General features: G+C 37.1%; 1 protein-coding gene across 1 annotated transcript; it reads right to left on the bottom strand.

The window, feature by feature from the left end:
* Positions 1 to 3,957: 3,957 nt before the first annotated feature.
* Positions 3,958 to 11,808, bottom strand: tmem106bb (transmembrane protein 106Bb). Its single transcript, XM_084423802.1, has 8 exons — positions 11,250 to 11,808; positions 9,674 to 9,887; positions 9,499 to 9,562; positions 8,788 to 8,947; positions 8,255 to 8,395; positions 8,112 to 8,161; positions 6,311 to 6,364; positions 3,958 to 5,357 (listed from the first exon to the last, which is right to left on the bottom strand). Exons 2-8 carry the CDS (start codon positions 9,876 to 9,878, stop codon positions 5,228 to 5,230), a joined length of 804 nt encoding a protein of 267 aa, XP_084279928.1. The 5' UTR covers positions 9,879 to 9,887; positions 11,250 to 11,808; the 3' UTR covers positions 3,958 to 5,227.
* Positions 11,809 to 14,234: the final 2,426 nt, after the last annotated feature.

Raw genomic sequence — 14,234 nt, 5'->3', positions numbered from 1 at the left:
AGAAATTATTCTCAGAAAAATCAAATCTAAGAGTTAAGACTTTGAAGAAGCTCATATATTCAGTATTTATATATATATATATATATATATATATATATATATATATATATATATATTCATTTTTTGGTGACTACATTATTCCGATACTTCCATTTGTCTTATATAATAGTCTTAAGTTACTATTATATAAAAATATGAATAAAAAAGAAGGTGTCTAAACTTTTCACTGGTAGATCTTCACAGGAACAATATAATCAATTGCCCTGAGGATCATGTGTGCCATTTTAACTGAATGTGAAACTGATTGACTTACTCTGTGTTCAAAGGAATTAATGGTATCTGTGGTATGGGTACCACCGAATATACTTTCATGTTTGAAAAAAAACACAAAAACAATTTTTTGTGCATTTCCAAGGTAGGTGAAGTTCATTCCAAGTAATCCTTTCATACGTAATTGTTAAAATACCTTCATGGTATTCTTGCATGAATATTATGTAAATGAGTAGAAATATTGAATATACTGTAGCATTGCATAGACACGGCTAGGAAGTCATCACACAGGATCTAAAGCTAGCTCATAAAACACATAGTTATGGCTATGCTTTTTTCAAAACAGTTTGATAATTACATGTATACAGTACTCTTGTGTGGAACACTTGAACCACGGACTTCAATTGTCTAATCAATTGCAGTTCTGTCTCTATGACAACCATCATTTAAGGGATCTGTGCCTTGAACAGATATGGGTCTCTCTGGATCTGTGAATGATAAAGACCCCGTTCCTCAGCTGAAAATGTAATTATGTGCTATAAACTCAACAGTGCATTATGCAAATCCTTGAATAAACATCACTGAAGGAACCTGGGATGGTAATCATAGCTCTCTCTTGTGACAAAACAGATAGTTACAAACTGATTAAATGTGAGGATCGCTGCAGGCCGTAGAGAACGTATTTGAATTTGAAGTCTTGTTCACATATATAATTTGCACTTTGCAAATGTAGACAATCTGGTGAATCTCTGTAAAACTTTACCAGTGCCTATAAACAGTTCTGCAGATTTGAAAAACCTTTATTTAAAAAGACAAGTGATTGCAACATAATTATAGCGATCAACTGAATAGAAATTACGCCTCTTATTGGCAGTTCTCCTTGACAACCATTGTGCACTTTGTCTATGCTCTGGATACATTGCTTTGTTGCCAGCTAATAAAACCATGTTGCCTGTTTGAACTTCCATTTTGTTAGTTCTAAATAAGGGTTACGTAAGTGTTGAGGTTATGAAATAACATTAATTAGACTGTGTTATAATACCCAATTGTACATGATTACTTTTGTTGTCCTGGGCAAGCATGGAAATGAAAATCTCCTAATTGCACCGAGTTATTTGTGCACTTCAATTATGATGCTCTAGTCTATAACATTAATTGCAGAGAAGGTGCAGCTTCCAATGAACAACCCCAGTCTTTCACCTTCGAGTCTTTCAATCAAATACTTTAAAGTTGCCATAAATCAGAAGTTGCAATAGTCTTGTCTTCCCTATTGTGATGTACACTCACCTAAAGGATTATTAGGAACACCATACTAATACTGTGTTTGACCCCCTTTCGCCTTCAGAACTGCCTTAATTCTACGTGGCATTGATTCAACAAGGTGCTGAAAGCATTCTTAAGAAATGTTGGCCCATATTGATAGGATAGCATCTTGCAGTTGATGGAGATTTGTGGGATGCACATCCAAGGCACGAAGCTTCCCGTTCCACCACATCCCAAAGATGCTCTATTGGGTTGAGATCTGGTGACTGTGGGGGCCATTTTAGTACAGTGAACTCATTGTCATGTTCAAGAAACCAATTTGAAATGATTCGAGCTTTGTGACATGGTGCATTATCCTGCTGGAAGTAGCCATCAGAGGATGGGTACATGGTGGTCATAAAGGGATGCACATGGTCAGAAACAATGCTCAGGTAGGCCGTGGCATTTAAACGATGCCCAATTGGCACTAAGGGGCCTAAAGTGTGCCAAGAAAACATCCCCCACACCATTACGCCACCACCACCAGCCTGCACAGTGGTAACAAGGCATGATGGATCCATGTTCTCATTCTGTTTATGCCAAATTCTGACTCTACCATTAATGCATCTTCTCTGTCTATTTACTCTGATTTTTCTTGTCCTTCTGCTGTTATGTCTACATACAACTCTGCTATATCTGAAGCCTTGGACAAACACACCCCCATGATAACTATGGTATCTTCATCTCATGCTTCTCCTTGGCATACCTGAGCTCTGACTGCTTAAACAAACTGGCAGACTTCTGGACGTCAATGCCCAGAAATGTAGTAAAGACATTGTTAAAATAGTCCATGTGACTACAGTGGTTCAAGCTTTATGTTATGAAGCGACGAAAATACTTTTTGTACGCAATTTTTTTTTAAATTAATAACGAAACGTAAAAAAACCCCGAAACAAATAACTTTATTCAACAATTTCTTCTCTTCTGTGTCAGTCTCCTACGCTGATCGTGTAGTAAACACTGTGCTGCGCTTCTGGGTTCTACGTCAGAACGCTGGGTCATTATTGGCCGACGCTGTTCACGCGCGTGTGATGTCATAACTTTTTAATTACAGCAATATTATAATAAAATAAATATAGTAACACATTTTGTTTCTAAACTGCTCGGAAAAGCTGTTGCCTTTGTTACAATCTCATCTCTCTATTATCAATCTTCTTGATCCCTATCAATCTGGTTTTCGATCAGGCCATAGCACTTAAACAGCACTGTTAAAAATGACCAATGACCTTCTCCTATCGGCTGATTCTGGCTGTTTGATTTAACAGCAGCTTTTGACACTGTATCACATACTTATCTCTCATCTTTCAGCTATAGGCATCACGGATAGAGCTCTTTCTTGGTTTACATCCCATCTCACTGATAGACAACTATTCATTTCTGTTCATAACTTCAAATCCCCCACTTCTCTCAAGGTGTCCCTCAAGGCTTTGTTGTTGGACATCTCTTTTTTCAATAATTATTTGTTACTCCTTGGTAACAAATTGCTCTGCTTCTGCTCTTCCTCTTGACTCATTCATGCCTGACTTGTATTGCTGACATCAAAAACTGCTTTGATACCCTCACGTCTTGACTACTGTAATTTGCTTATCGGACTGCTGGCTAAAACAATTGCTAGATTACAATCTGTTAAAAAATTCTCCGATGAGTCATTTCTCAAGTCAAGAAGTCTGAACACATTAACCCTTTGCTCTATAATCTCAGTGGTTTCCCATTTCCGTATTCAGTATAAAATTATCTCTGTAACATTTAAATGCCTTCATGATCTTGCTCCCGATTATCTGTCTGATCTGTTGCACTATTATTCTCCCCCTCGCTCTCTTAGGTCATCTGACCGCCGGCAAAACCAGCACTGCAAGTTTGAGAGGTGGCACTCCGCAAAATCTTGCGAGAATCACAACTTGCTTTACGGCACGACGTCAACTTACATCAACAACATATGAAGCAGCCTCTACGGAAGACACTTGCACGCATTTCCGACGTGAATCATGGCAGAGTCGACGAAGAAAGTGCGGTCGGAAGAGTGCAGAGACGGCTCTGCGCGAGTGGTATTTACGACAGTAACGTTAAATACAAGTACTCCACAGCGACTCTAGGGGTCGCTGTTTGAGAAAAACGGAAACTGCATAGTGTGCCTTTAAAAACTCCATCTAGTGTTTTACTGCGTTTAGTTTTTGTCTATATGCATGTATATATTTATTAATATATGGCTGTATCTTGTTGATGCCATGTTTACTTCATTATCTCCCTGTAAAGCAAACCTTGAGCTTAGGAAAGCGCTTTATTATTAAAACGTATTATTATTGTTAAATTACAGGTCCAGTAATTAGATCAATGTGTTTGCACATTTGTTCATGCAACAAATAATCACAAAGCTTAAACTGGAATTCAATCCTGTGCACATAAAGTATTTACTGAGTGCTTTTATATAGAATTATTAATGTACCCCAAACATAAGACAACTTTTTCATTACAGCAATATTATAATAAAATAAAGAAAATGCATTTAAACACCCTCAAACAAACTAAACATGTTATTCTTTTTCTCAAGTAAATTCATAGAAACAAAGAACAAGTGACTCAAAACATGTTTATTTTCATGGAAACCAGTAAGTGTCATGTTATTTCAGTTGTTAGGAAATGCAAAAATGCCAAGTCATGTTAGCAGCCTCTTCTATTACAGATGCAATACTTCAAAGTATATCATCGTTTAAGCTTTTTTTTTTAAAAACATGATTAAAATGTTTACAAATGTAAATTTCTATATAGTCCATCTTGTTTAAAATGTTATCAAAGTTCTCTCTATCTAAACGTAACATCTAGTTTTAATAAGCAAACTTCTACATGAAATGCCTTTAAATTCTGAACAATAAGGAATCAGAAGGAATGGTCATCTCATAATATCCTCCGTTATTTAAGCAGTCAGATGCTCTCAGGTCCCAGTGATTGTGGTTCTACGTAATTAGTGCTTTATCAGTTTGCATTTGCCAGCTTATAAACTGTGACAATGAGAACTTTTGCAATCAAAGTGCAACAAAATAAATAGATTGAAACATTTACATGAAGCACAATTTTTGTGCTATCTACAATGCCATTCCCTCAGTGGTCACATGATCCTTTTGTATGAAACACACAGTAGTTGAAAGCAATCTCAAATATGCATCCCCCCCACTCCCCCTCAGGAAACAGCATCATGTAATGCCGTCTGTGAGCACGAACCAACTCTGTGGAACTGGAACGAGGTATTAGTGTGTTTGGGTTAAGATTGATCTCGTCATTGAATATCAGGCTCAACACGATAAAAATAATAACCCGAAGTACTGCTGACGTCAAATACATAAATACATCAAGTCAGTTCAGAGGGGTTTTAAATAGGTAGTGCTTGAAGACAAGGGAACTTTGTCAAAAGGTATCTTGTACCGCAACACTAATGACCGATTCTGTTTGGCAAAGTGAACTGGAATGAGAACTACGCAAACCCCGTAATGTTCATATTGCTTGGAGAAAATAAAGTGCATCATTCATGAATTGCAAACACCCTGACATCTAGTGGTTCACTGGCAGAAGTGCAGTAAGCCCTCAAACAGATTTGCCAAAACAATGACACATGGAATGGAGAGGTGAGGGACAGGGTGATGTAACACTATCAGGATCAGCTCTACCCTGCCCAAGGAGTATTCAGACTATATTCATGCAGTGCTGTAGTGTTTCCTCCACAGTCCACATACTGGTACATCTCCTGAGACACCTGCTCAGCATGGCCAAAGTACACTGTAGTGACGGTTACCCTGCAAACCAACGAGCAAAGTTAGTAACAAATAAAACAAGAACATTTACCTGACTGCACTAGAATTACCTCAAACCTGCTATTCCTGCGTGACTGCTGAACATTTAGCAATGTGTGCTTAGTGCTGCACGACAGCTCCAAGTAAGTGTTGGACATGTACTTAATTCATTTTCTCAGACCAATTGAATCAAAAGCATATTTGAAAATCAAACAAAAAAAGAAAAAAGTACAAGACTGTGTGCTTAACAGTTTCAATGTGGTAAAGAGCTATGCAGCGCTCGTTGTTTTCTGTCTTCTGGTTTGTATTTCCAAAGCATGAGGGTAAGATCTTATCAATTTATGAATGAACTGCCCGGTTTAAAATCTTCCCGGTCTACTGACATTTCTTATGACGTCCGCTTCAAACATCGCAATGCTCATGATAACTTTTCCTAACTCTACAATAAGTAAATCCACTTCATCTAATTACTCTTCGACAGCAATGCCATAGAAACATACAGACCTACCGCAAAAACGGAAGCTCTAAAGATGGCTGCGCGCTTGTTTCTTTGGCACGTAAGGTCTATAAAACTGTTTTAAATATATTTATTCTGTATATAGATAAAACATTTTATTTTTATTGCAAAATATGCATATCTATGTAGTATGAGAACATAGGGATATACTGACTGTCACGTAATTTGCAGTGCTTCATGGGAATCGGCGATGCTAAAGGGTTCTTATGGCGTGATTGGCTTGTTTTGATTCTCTGATTGGTGGAGATTTCTCTGCAGAATCATGGGTTATGTAGTTTTCACCAGGAATTCCATTGTTAAATTCGATTATTTATAAAAAATTAAATAATGCAGACGGGCGTTTTCAACAAAAGCATGTACCATCGAAATAACTTTAAAAGTTTATAAATTATTGTTAAAAATCCATCAAAACAATATACGTGTTTTGCACAATACTTACTGCATCATAACCACAATGTTGTGCACCTTGATGCTCTGCAGAGTACAGTAGTCACTGTAAAACAGATGAAGTTGAAAAGGTCTGTTAGGGATAATTATTAAAAAAAAGATTAAAAAAAAGCTTTGCATATCAAAGCTTTTCCCATTACCAACGATTTGCATATCAAAGCAGTATCATTACCTTTCCCAATTATTGCAAAGGCAAACAAAGTTTTTCATGCTTGTTCAATGAACCATAAGCAATTATTGCACATGCACCAGGAACAGTCTTTAAGATGCTAAGTGTTTACAGGCGGTAGACAATTAATGTCATAGTTCCAATAACTTAGGACACTAAGGAGACCTTTCTACTGGAGAGGAGAAAGATGCCCATGGTCTCTGATCACCTGCGTGAACATGCCATAGATTGTAGGGACGCATGTGGACTGCAGATGTGGCCAGAGCAATAAACCTCAATGTCCCTAAAGTAAGACGCCTAAGACAGTGCTACAGGGAGACAGGAAGGACAGCTGGTCATCCTTGCAGTGCCAAACCACATGTTACCATATGTCTCTCTCTCCCCCCCCCCCCAGATTCGAGAACTTGCCAAGTGCTTTGGTGGAAGAGTGGAGTAACATCTCAAAGCAAAACTGGCAAACTGCTGCATGTTTTCATGTATAAAAAGTAGAGGTGGGCATAGATAAATTTTTTTAATCTAGATTAATCTAGATTAAAATGGCTCATTTGAATTCTGCCGAAGGCATTCAGAATATGTGTGCTACCCATATAATGACTATAAAAGTAAGTCTTTGAGAACGGGTTTCTCAAGCCAGGTGGCGCATTAGACCAGGGGCTCATCTCCTGTTTCCAAAATGCATCACAAACTGCTTGAGAAAGCTGTTCTACTCATAGACTGTAAAAGGTTACTACTGTACTGTTACCGTCCGTAGGCAACATTAGGTAGGCCTATGTTATTATCAACTACTATAGGCTATCAATTAGGGATGGGCGATATGGCATAAAATCCATATTGTGATATACATTGCAGCCTCTTGCGATAACGATATATATTATAATAAAACTATTTCAGAACAGGTTACACAGACCCTGCTAAACACCTGTTAAATGTTTGTTTTTTTTTTTGTTTTTTTAAAGGGTGTATGTAGTTTTGAGAACAAATATTGTCTAAAACTGTAAGTATACAACATAATTTTGCAGCTGCAGAGACTTAAGTAGGTCTAATGTTTATTATGGCTTGGAGCTTATGAAACCCCAAATTTAAAATTAGAATATTGTCTAACTGATGTCTTTTCAGTTAAAAAGAAACACAACAACGATTCTTAAAATCGGGCGCAGACAGAGATTATGTGCTACACCACGATATATTGGGAATAATACGCGCGCGCTGATATTCAGTGATATCATATGTTTCGTTTTGAATTTGAGGTGGTAGAAGGGATTAGTCGTGTGTTAACTTACCGAACTGTTAGGCTACCCCACACACTCTGTCTATGTAGTTTGCTGCTGCTCGTCGGACGGCTTAAATCCAAACCAAGTCCAAATAATGTATGTTGCACCGATCTTTTTCACCAGCTTTCACTTTCAGCCGCGTTTACTTAAGATGACGACGAATATGATGCGTTGCAGCCGGGTGTACCTCGCGGCCGCGAGTAGATTGCGTCATCATAGCTTGTGTAGTATAGAGCCAGCTCCCAACCCAACTTTGAGAATAGATTAACGGCGATATTTTTTTTATCGCACGATAAGAGTCTCGCGTTAACGCCGATAACGGCCCACCACTAATAAAAAGTGTGTATACTTACTACATATAGCTCATTTCATCAGCTATGGTGGTGGGCACCATGTAGTCAATCTGACAAAAAATAAATAAGTATAACACAAATATGATTAAAGATTATATATGCTGGAACATACATTTTAACAGCTATTGAAAGTACAGCTCTACCTGCTTCATATCCAGGGGGCCAATAGTGGTTATGTTGCTGATGCGGGTCTTTCCAATCACAGTCTTGGAAAACTGCACCTGGGCTGTGATGTTGGCCACGTCCACCGAGTAATAGTTGTTGTTAGTAATATTCAATGAGTTCTTTAAAGGAAAAAAAGACAATTAAACAGGATGAACAGACATCTAACAAAAAATCTGTCTAAGCATCTGTCTGAGGAAAAAGATTATACAGGTTTGGAACGACAGACAGGATGAAATACAATACACAGATCTCATGTGAGAGTGAGTTTGTTGTGTTTGAAACGACTTGAAAGTCTGGTAGTGTGTGATCCTCAGTTGTGTATGACACCCAGTTTTTCTCTAACCATCTTCCAGTGGTAACCAAGTTGGTTACTTGATTGCAAAATAAGGGTGATATTGCCAGCCTTAAATTACAACAGAATTTTCATATTTGGGATCCCTCAAATTTATACACCATCGAACACTTTTAAACTCACTTGTGTCGTGTGTTTGACTGCTCTGGAGGAACTTACCGTGACATTGAGATACACAATGCGTTTGCTCTGGTCATAGGACACGTAGACAGACTTCACTCCCACATAGTTCACATCAATGGAACGTGGGAAAAGGAAGAACACAGCCAGGCTGGAGAGCAGCAGGCACACAAAAACTGAAGCTGTCACATACAGCTTGCTGAAACATAGATTAAGACAAACACAACATAAATATCGTCATAAATAAGACATAATACCTTCTAAAAGGAATGAGACTAAACCAATGAGAACTGGATCAACAAAACTGCATTAGGATAAACATTTCTCAGAATATCTGCACTTCAAATTTAATATTTTTAAATGCCATTTTCTGCATATCACTTCCATCGGCTCAACAGAGATATACAGTACAAATGTAAAATAAAATAAAATCTATATTGTAATATTAATACTGGACTGAAATATATAATAATAATTATACGTTTTATTTGGGGATACAAATAGTAATATAACAAGAGTAATGTATTTCTATTTTAATTCACTTTTATGCATTAGACTGATTTTAAGATTTCAAAAATCAACGAAAATAAAATCTAAAACTTGACTACGGTGTCAGTTCAGTTTCATTTTTAAGACCTTTGAAAAGTGGATTTAAGACATTTTATTGTTAATTAAGGCCTTTTTTTCACAATAAGACATTTTAAGACTTTGAGGATCCGCAGACACCCTGATTTTACAAAAATCTCTTACGTTCTCCTTGGTCTCAGCCTCTGGTCGCTGTATGGGATCAGGGCCACCAGCTGATTTTCTTGGCCTGCATAAACATGTCACAGTGTGTCACATCACATGGTGTACATTTCAGACTGGGTTCCTTTAAAAAACATTTCAATCAACATGAACTTTCTAGATGAAGTGTTCTATGTACCTCGCGGGATCCTTCCAGTGCCTTGGCATGTGGGGCAGGTGACGCTGTCTCGGCCAGTGAACTCCACGTAAGGGAACTGAGACACGTCTCCCCCGCTCTTATTGTCCTCCGTCTGCATGGCACTGTACCCGGGGGATGCGGTTAGGCTGTCCTGACAGTCATCATGACAGGTATGCTTGGGCAAGTGGGAAAGGGCCTTCCCCATTTTGTACACCTGCGATAAAAGCAAAGATTTAATATGGGCAAAAAAACACAAATTATACTATAAAACTAAGGTTGAAAGCAAAATTAAACATCACTAGCATGTCTAGAAAAACAAAACTGCATATCTAAGACCGCCAAAACCATTTAAAACAGAAAATTAAATAGATAATAGACTAGAACTTTGATAGATAATCAAATAAAACAGAAACCTTTAACAGAGAATGCAACATAACAGAATCATGAAGAGAGAACTAGAATAGAATCTTTAATAAAAGATCTAATCTTTTTGAGAATCAAATACAACAGAACCTTTAACAGAGATTTGAACAGAATAAAATAGAACCTTATATAAGTGATTGAACAGAATCGAAATAAATTGAACAGAAACTTCATTAGAGAATCAAATAGAATAGAATCTGTAGTAGTCAATCAAATATAACAGAAACTTGAATAGAGAATCATAATATCTAAATAGATAAACTAATGTAACAGAATCTTTATTGGAGAATCAAATACAAAAGAACATTTAACGGAAAACTGACCAGAGCAGAACCTTTCAATAAATAAACAAACAGAATTAATTTTTAAGTTAAGAATCAGAATAGAATCTTTAATAGACACATAAATAGAATTGAATCTTTAATTGAGAACCGAAGAAAAGAAAATATATAATGATGAATCAAATGAACCACTGTATATCCTGCACTTGCTGCTATTGCACTTCTGGTTAGACCTAAACTGCATTTCGTTGCCTTGTACCTGTACTTGTGTAATGACAATAAAGTTGAATCTAATCTAATCTAATCTAAATAGAACATAATTTTTAACAGAGAATCAAATGCAATTGAATCTTGAAGAGAATCAAATATAACAGAATCTCATTGAAAATCAAATAGAACAGAACTTTTAACGGAGAACTAAAAAAAGATAATCAATTAAATCAGATATGAACCCTAGTAGCAATATTTCATACTGGTATACGGATTACTGTATCTTATATAATAACGTTACATGACTGAGGCAGTCATGCAGACAAGGAGTAACGTTACCCTAATCTCGATGTCATCAAGCATTTTATTTTCCAAAACAACAACCGTCATCATGTATGGGATTAATGGCACATGATGAAACTACAATCATGTGTCGAGTTTATGGTTTAGAAATGCCAAGTCAAAAACCATATAATGCCATTTGTAAGCTAGGCCTTGACACATTACCGTTAGCTCCTACATGAGCATTGACTGGTTGGCTAAAAACAAACCTAAGTTAAAAACGCAGCGGGCTGGTTTGCTCTGAACCAGTAGATAAATGCAGCGCCTATGACTAAAATAGGCTTGTCTCATATCAAATATGTAAAAGATCATGTTCTTACCTAAAATGATCGGTTTAGGTGAGCGCTTCAGTTGACATGCAAATATCGATTCGTTTATCTTTTGCACTGACATGCGCACAGTGCGTCGTTTCTCAGACTAGGCACACAATACTTCAGCTCATTAATATTAATTAACCTCCATGGAGCATCCAATCACGTAATACATTAATTCGTCATCGGCTCATCGATCATCGGATCGGACTGAATGTCGAGTAACGTAATTAATATTAATGAGCAAATCCTTCACCTTGGCAGGATTGTAGAAACAGAGAAGCCGATAGGCGGAGCGAGCGTGTGTTAGGCTAGGGAAGCCTCCTGCCCAATGGTCAAAAATTAATGGAGGCTTTGGTCAAAAATGATCCTGCACATTTAAACTAAATCTAGTAATACAATCTGGAAATGAAAATTAAATGAAAAGGTTCAATTGCGGCATTAATTAGATCTGATCATGTTGCGTCATATTTTTACGCGTTTTACATTTACAGCGTTGCGCACTATAACCAATCACAATCAGAGGCTTTAAGATTAGTAATCTCTGAACACTGGAGTTTTGTTCAGTGCGCGAGCTGAATACTCTCATCATAAACAACTGATAAACATAAACAGTGATTGTGCTCTTGAGAGCGTCGAAACTAATATAAATAGGTTTTTCTATTTACAATGTATTTTGCAGCGTCGAGGAATGTAGTCAATCACAAACACATATCTGATGATTTCTTGAATGCAATGGCCAATCAGTAGCCTGACGTCGTCATACTCAATTCTAGTCAGAATGTGAGTCTGATACTTCTCCATTGAGCTTTGATTATGGGGCGTGTTTCAACCGAACCAGGAAAAAAAATTCCTCTGCACTCAATTGGATAGACCTACAACCAATCAGAGCAACGGAGTAAGTGACGTATGTTTTTCATTCATGTTTCCGATCGCGGTTCTCTGTTCCTCTTTTAAAATTAATGCGCTGTCGATATCTTCTATAACAGACGCGATGGCGGAATCTACACATGATGTTTTATAAACAAATTTCAGGAGGAGCACATTCAAATAATCAATCCAATCAACCGTCTATCAGCATGAGAGGAAAGCATATATTTATTCACTCGGTCAACTCACCTAACATGACAGTTTTCAGCATCCCTGCACTCACTCTTGGCTTGTTCTTCCACAGCCAGGAATACGGGGGGAGTACTTTGGGTTCGGGCCGAATACCGAGCCCGAAGCCTCTCCTCAGACAGCACGCCAAATATGCATTTATTCTATCTGACTTATTTGTAAGCGTGAACTCGTGAAATCTCAATTCTTCAGCGGCAGTCATTTGAATTCAACCCAAGCGCTCGTTGATGACGTGGATGATGACGTTACCGTTGCTTATCTGTCCATCATCGTATAAAGCCCGCCCTGACAATTTGATTGGTCCGAACAATTTTTGTTCGGGCATAATAGCTCCTCAACGGAGCGAGTCCAGACCGAACTTCCCGACCAAAAAATATTGTGGGCGGGGTTCGGGCTGGCACCCAGGCTAGCCAATCAGACGTGTTTAAATTAGAATCCCCTCACTACTACAAGAGCGTACTGGGATGTGTAGGTTGTTGATAGGCAACACATAGGCTACTATTTCATGACATTGTATTTAAATGTGTTTTTAAGGAGGAATCACATCTAGCCTTACCCAAGTTTATTTCATCCCTTATTTCCAACATAGAAAAATGTATAGTTAAATGTTTGACTCTCCGTATTGAAATTAAAGGGTTAGTTCACCCAAAAATGAAAATTCTGTCAGTAATTACTCACCCTCATGTTGTTCCAACCCTGTAAGACCTTCGTTCATCTTCGGAACACAAATTAAGATATTTTTGATTAAATCTGAGAGCTGGATCACTCCTCCATAGGCTTCTAAGTGACTGAAACTTGCTGGCCCAGAAAAGTTATTAAAGACATAGTTAATATAGTCCAAGTGACTAACAGTGGCTCAATCTTAAGTTTATCAAGCGACGAGAATACTTTTTGTGCGCAAAAAAACACACAAAAATAACGACTTTATTCCACTATTCGTCTTTAATAACTTTTCTGGGTCAGCAAGTTTCAGTCCCCTAGAAGCCTATGGAGGAGCCACATTGCACAACAAGCATATGACTGTTCATAGATAATGCTTCAAATAAATAAATAAAAAACTTATATAGCAAATGAATGGCTTTGCAAACTAACAAACCCACAACAACATTGTTGTCATGTTATCATAAGGACAAGCTTAAAGGAATAGTTCACTTAAAAATAAAAATTGTCATCATTTACTCACCCTCAAGTTGTTTCAAACCTTTATGAATTTCTTTCTTCTGCTGAACACAAAGAAAGATATTTTGAAGAATATCGGTAACCAGACAGTTGATGATAGGCCTACATCATTGACTTCCATAGTAGAAAAAAATATTACAGAATGTCATATAAAGAGCACATTCAGGGCTTTTCAGATATACCAAATGTATGGAGGTTTCACCAGGACAACAACTTCTCCTTGGTCTTTAAAATAGCTGACATTAATGTAGTGATCAAAGTTAGCACTCTTATGGAAATATGATGATATTCTGTAATTATCTTTTAAATCGGACTAATTTTCCAATTGTTTGTAATAAATAAACATCTCAGGAAATTATTATAGGGTTTCTAATCAAAATATGACTCTCTGTTACAGAATTTGTATTTGAATTGAAACACGTCCGAGGACACCAGGACTTAAATCACGTTTATCAGGCATTTTGGAGACATAGGGAAATCAATTATACATCAATATTCCTATGAAATCTATTAGATATTATTATGAAAATGTTGAAAAATTATTACTCCCATTATAACACTTCTTTTTTAATTAATATGGAAATTAGATATGTACCAAGGAACCCCTTTTTTTAGAGTGCAGTGTATAAATTGTATTGAATGGGAATGGCATTTATGGCCATGTTTACATGAATATTGTATAAAGTTAAATGGTTT

Source organism: Rutilus rutilus (genome assembly GCF_951802725.1).
Source record: "Rutilus rutilus genome assembly, chromosome: 11".
Taxonomy (NCBI): domain Eukaryota; kingdom Metazoa; phylum Chordata; class Actinopteri; order Cypriniformes; family Leuciscidae; genus Rutilus; species Rutilus rutilus.
The sequence above is the reverse complement of the archived record's forward strand: the minus strand, read 5'-3'. Positions and strand labels throughout refer to the sequence as shown.

What these genes read in the sequence shown, in the direction of transcription:
- tmem106bb (XM_084423802.1), bottom strand. Translation starts at nt 9,878, where the DNA reads ATGGGGAAGGCCCTTTCCCACTTGCCCAAGCATACCTGTCATGATGAC. An exon ending in AGGCTGAGACCAAGGAGAAC is followed by an intron (nt 8,948 to 9,498) that starts GTAAGAGATTTT and finishes TCTATGTTTCAG; the next exon opens with CAAGCTGTATGTGACAGCTT. An exon ending in GATGAAATGAGCTATATGTA is followed by an intron (nt 6,365 to 8,111) that starts GTAAGTATACAC and finishes TCTGTTTTACAG; the next exon opens with TGACTACTGTACTCTGCAGA.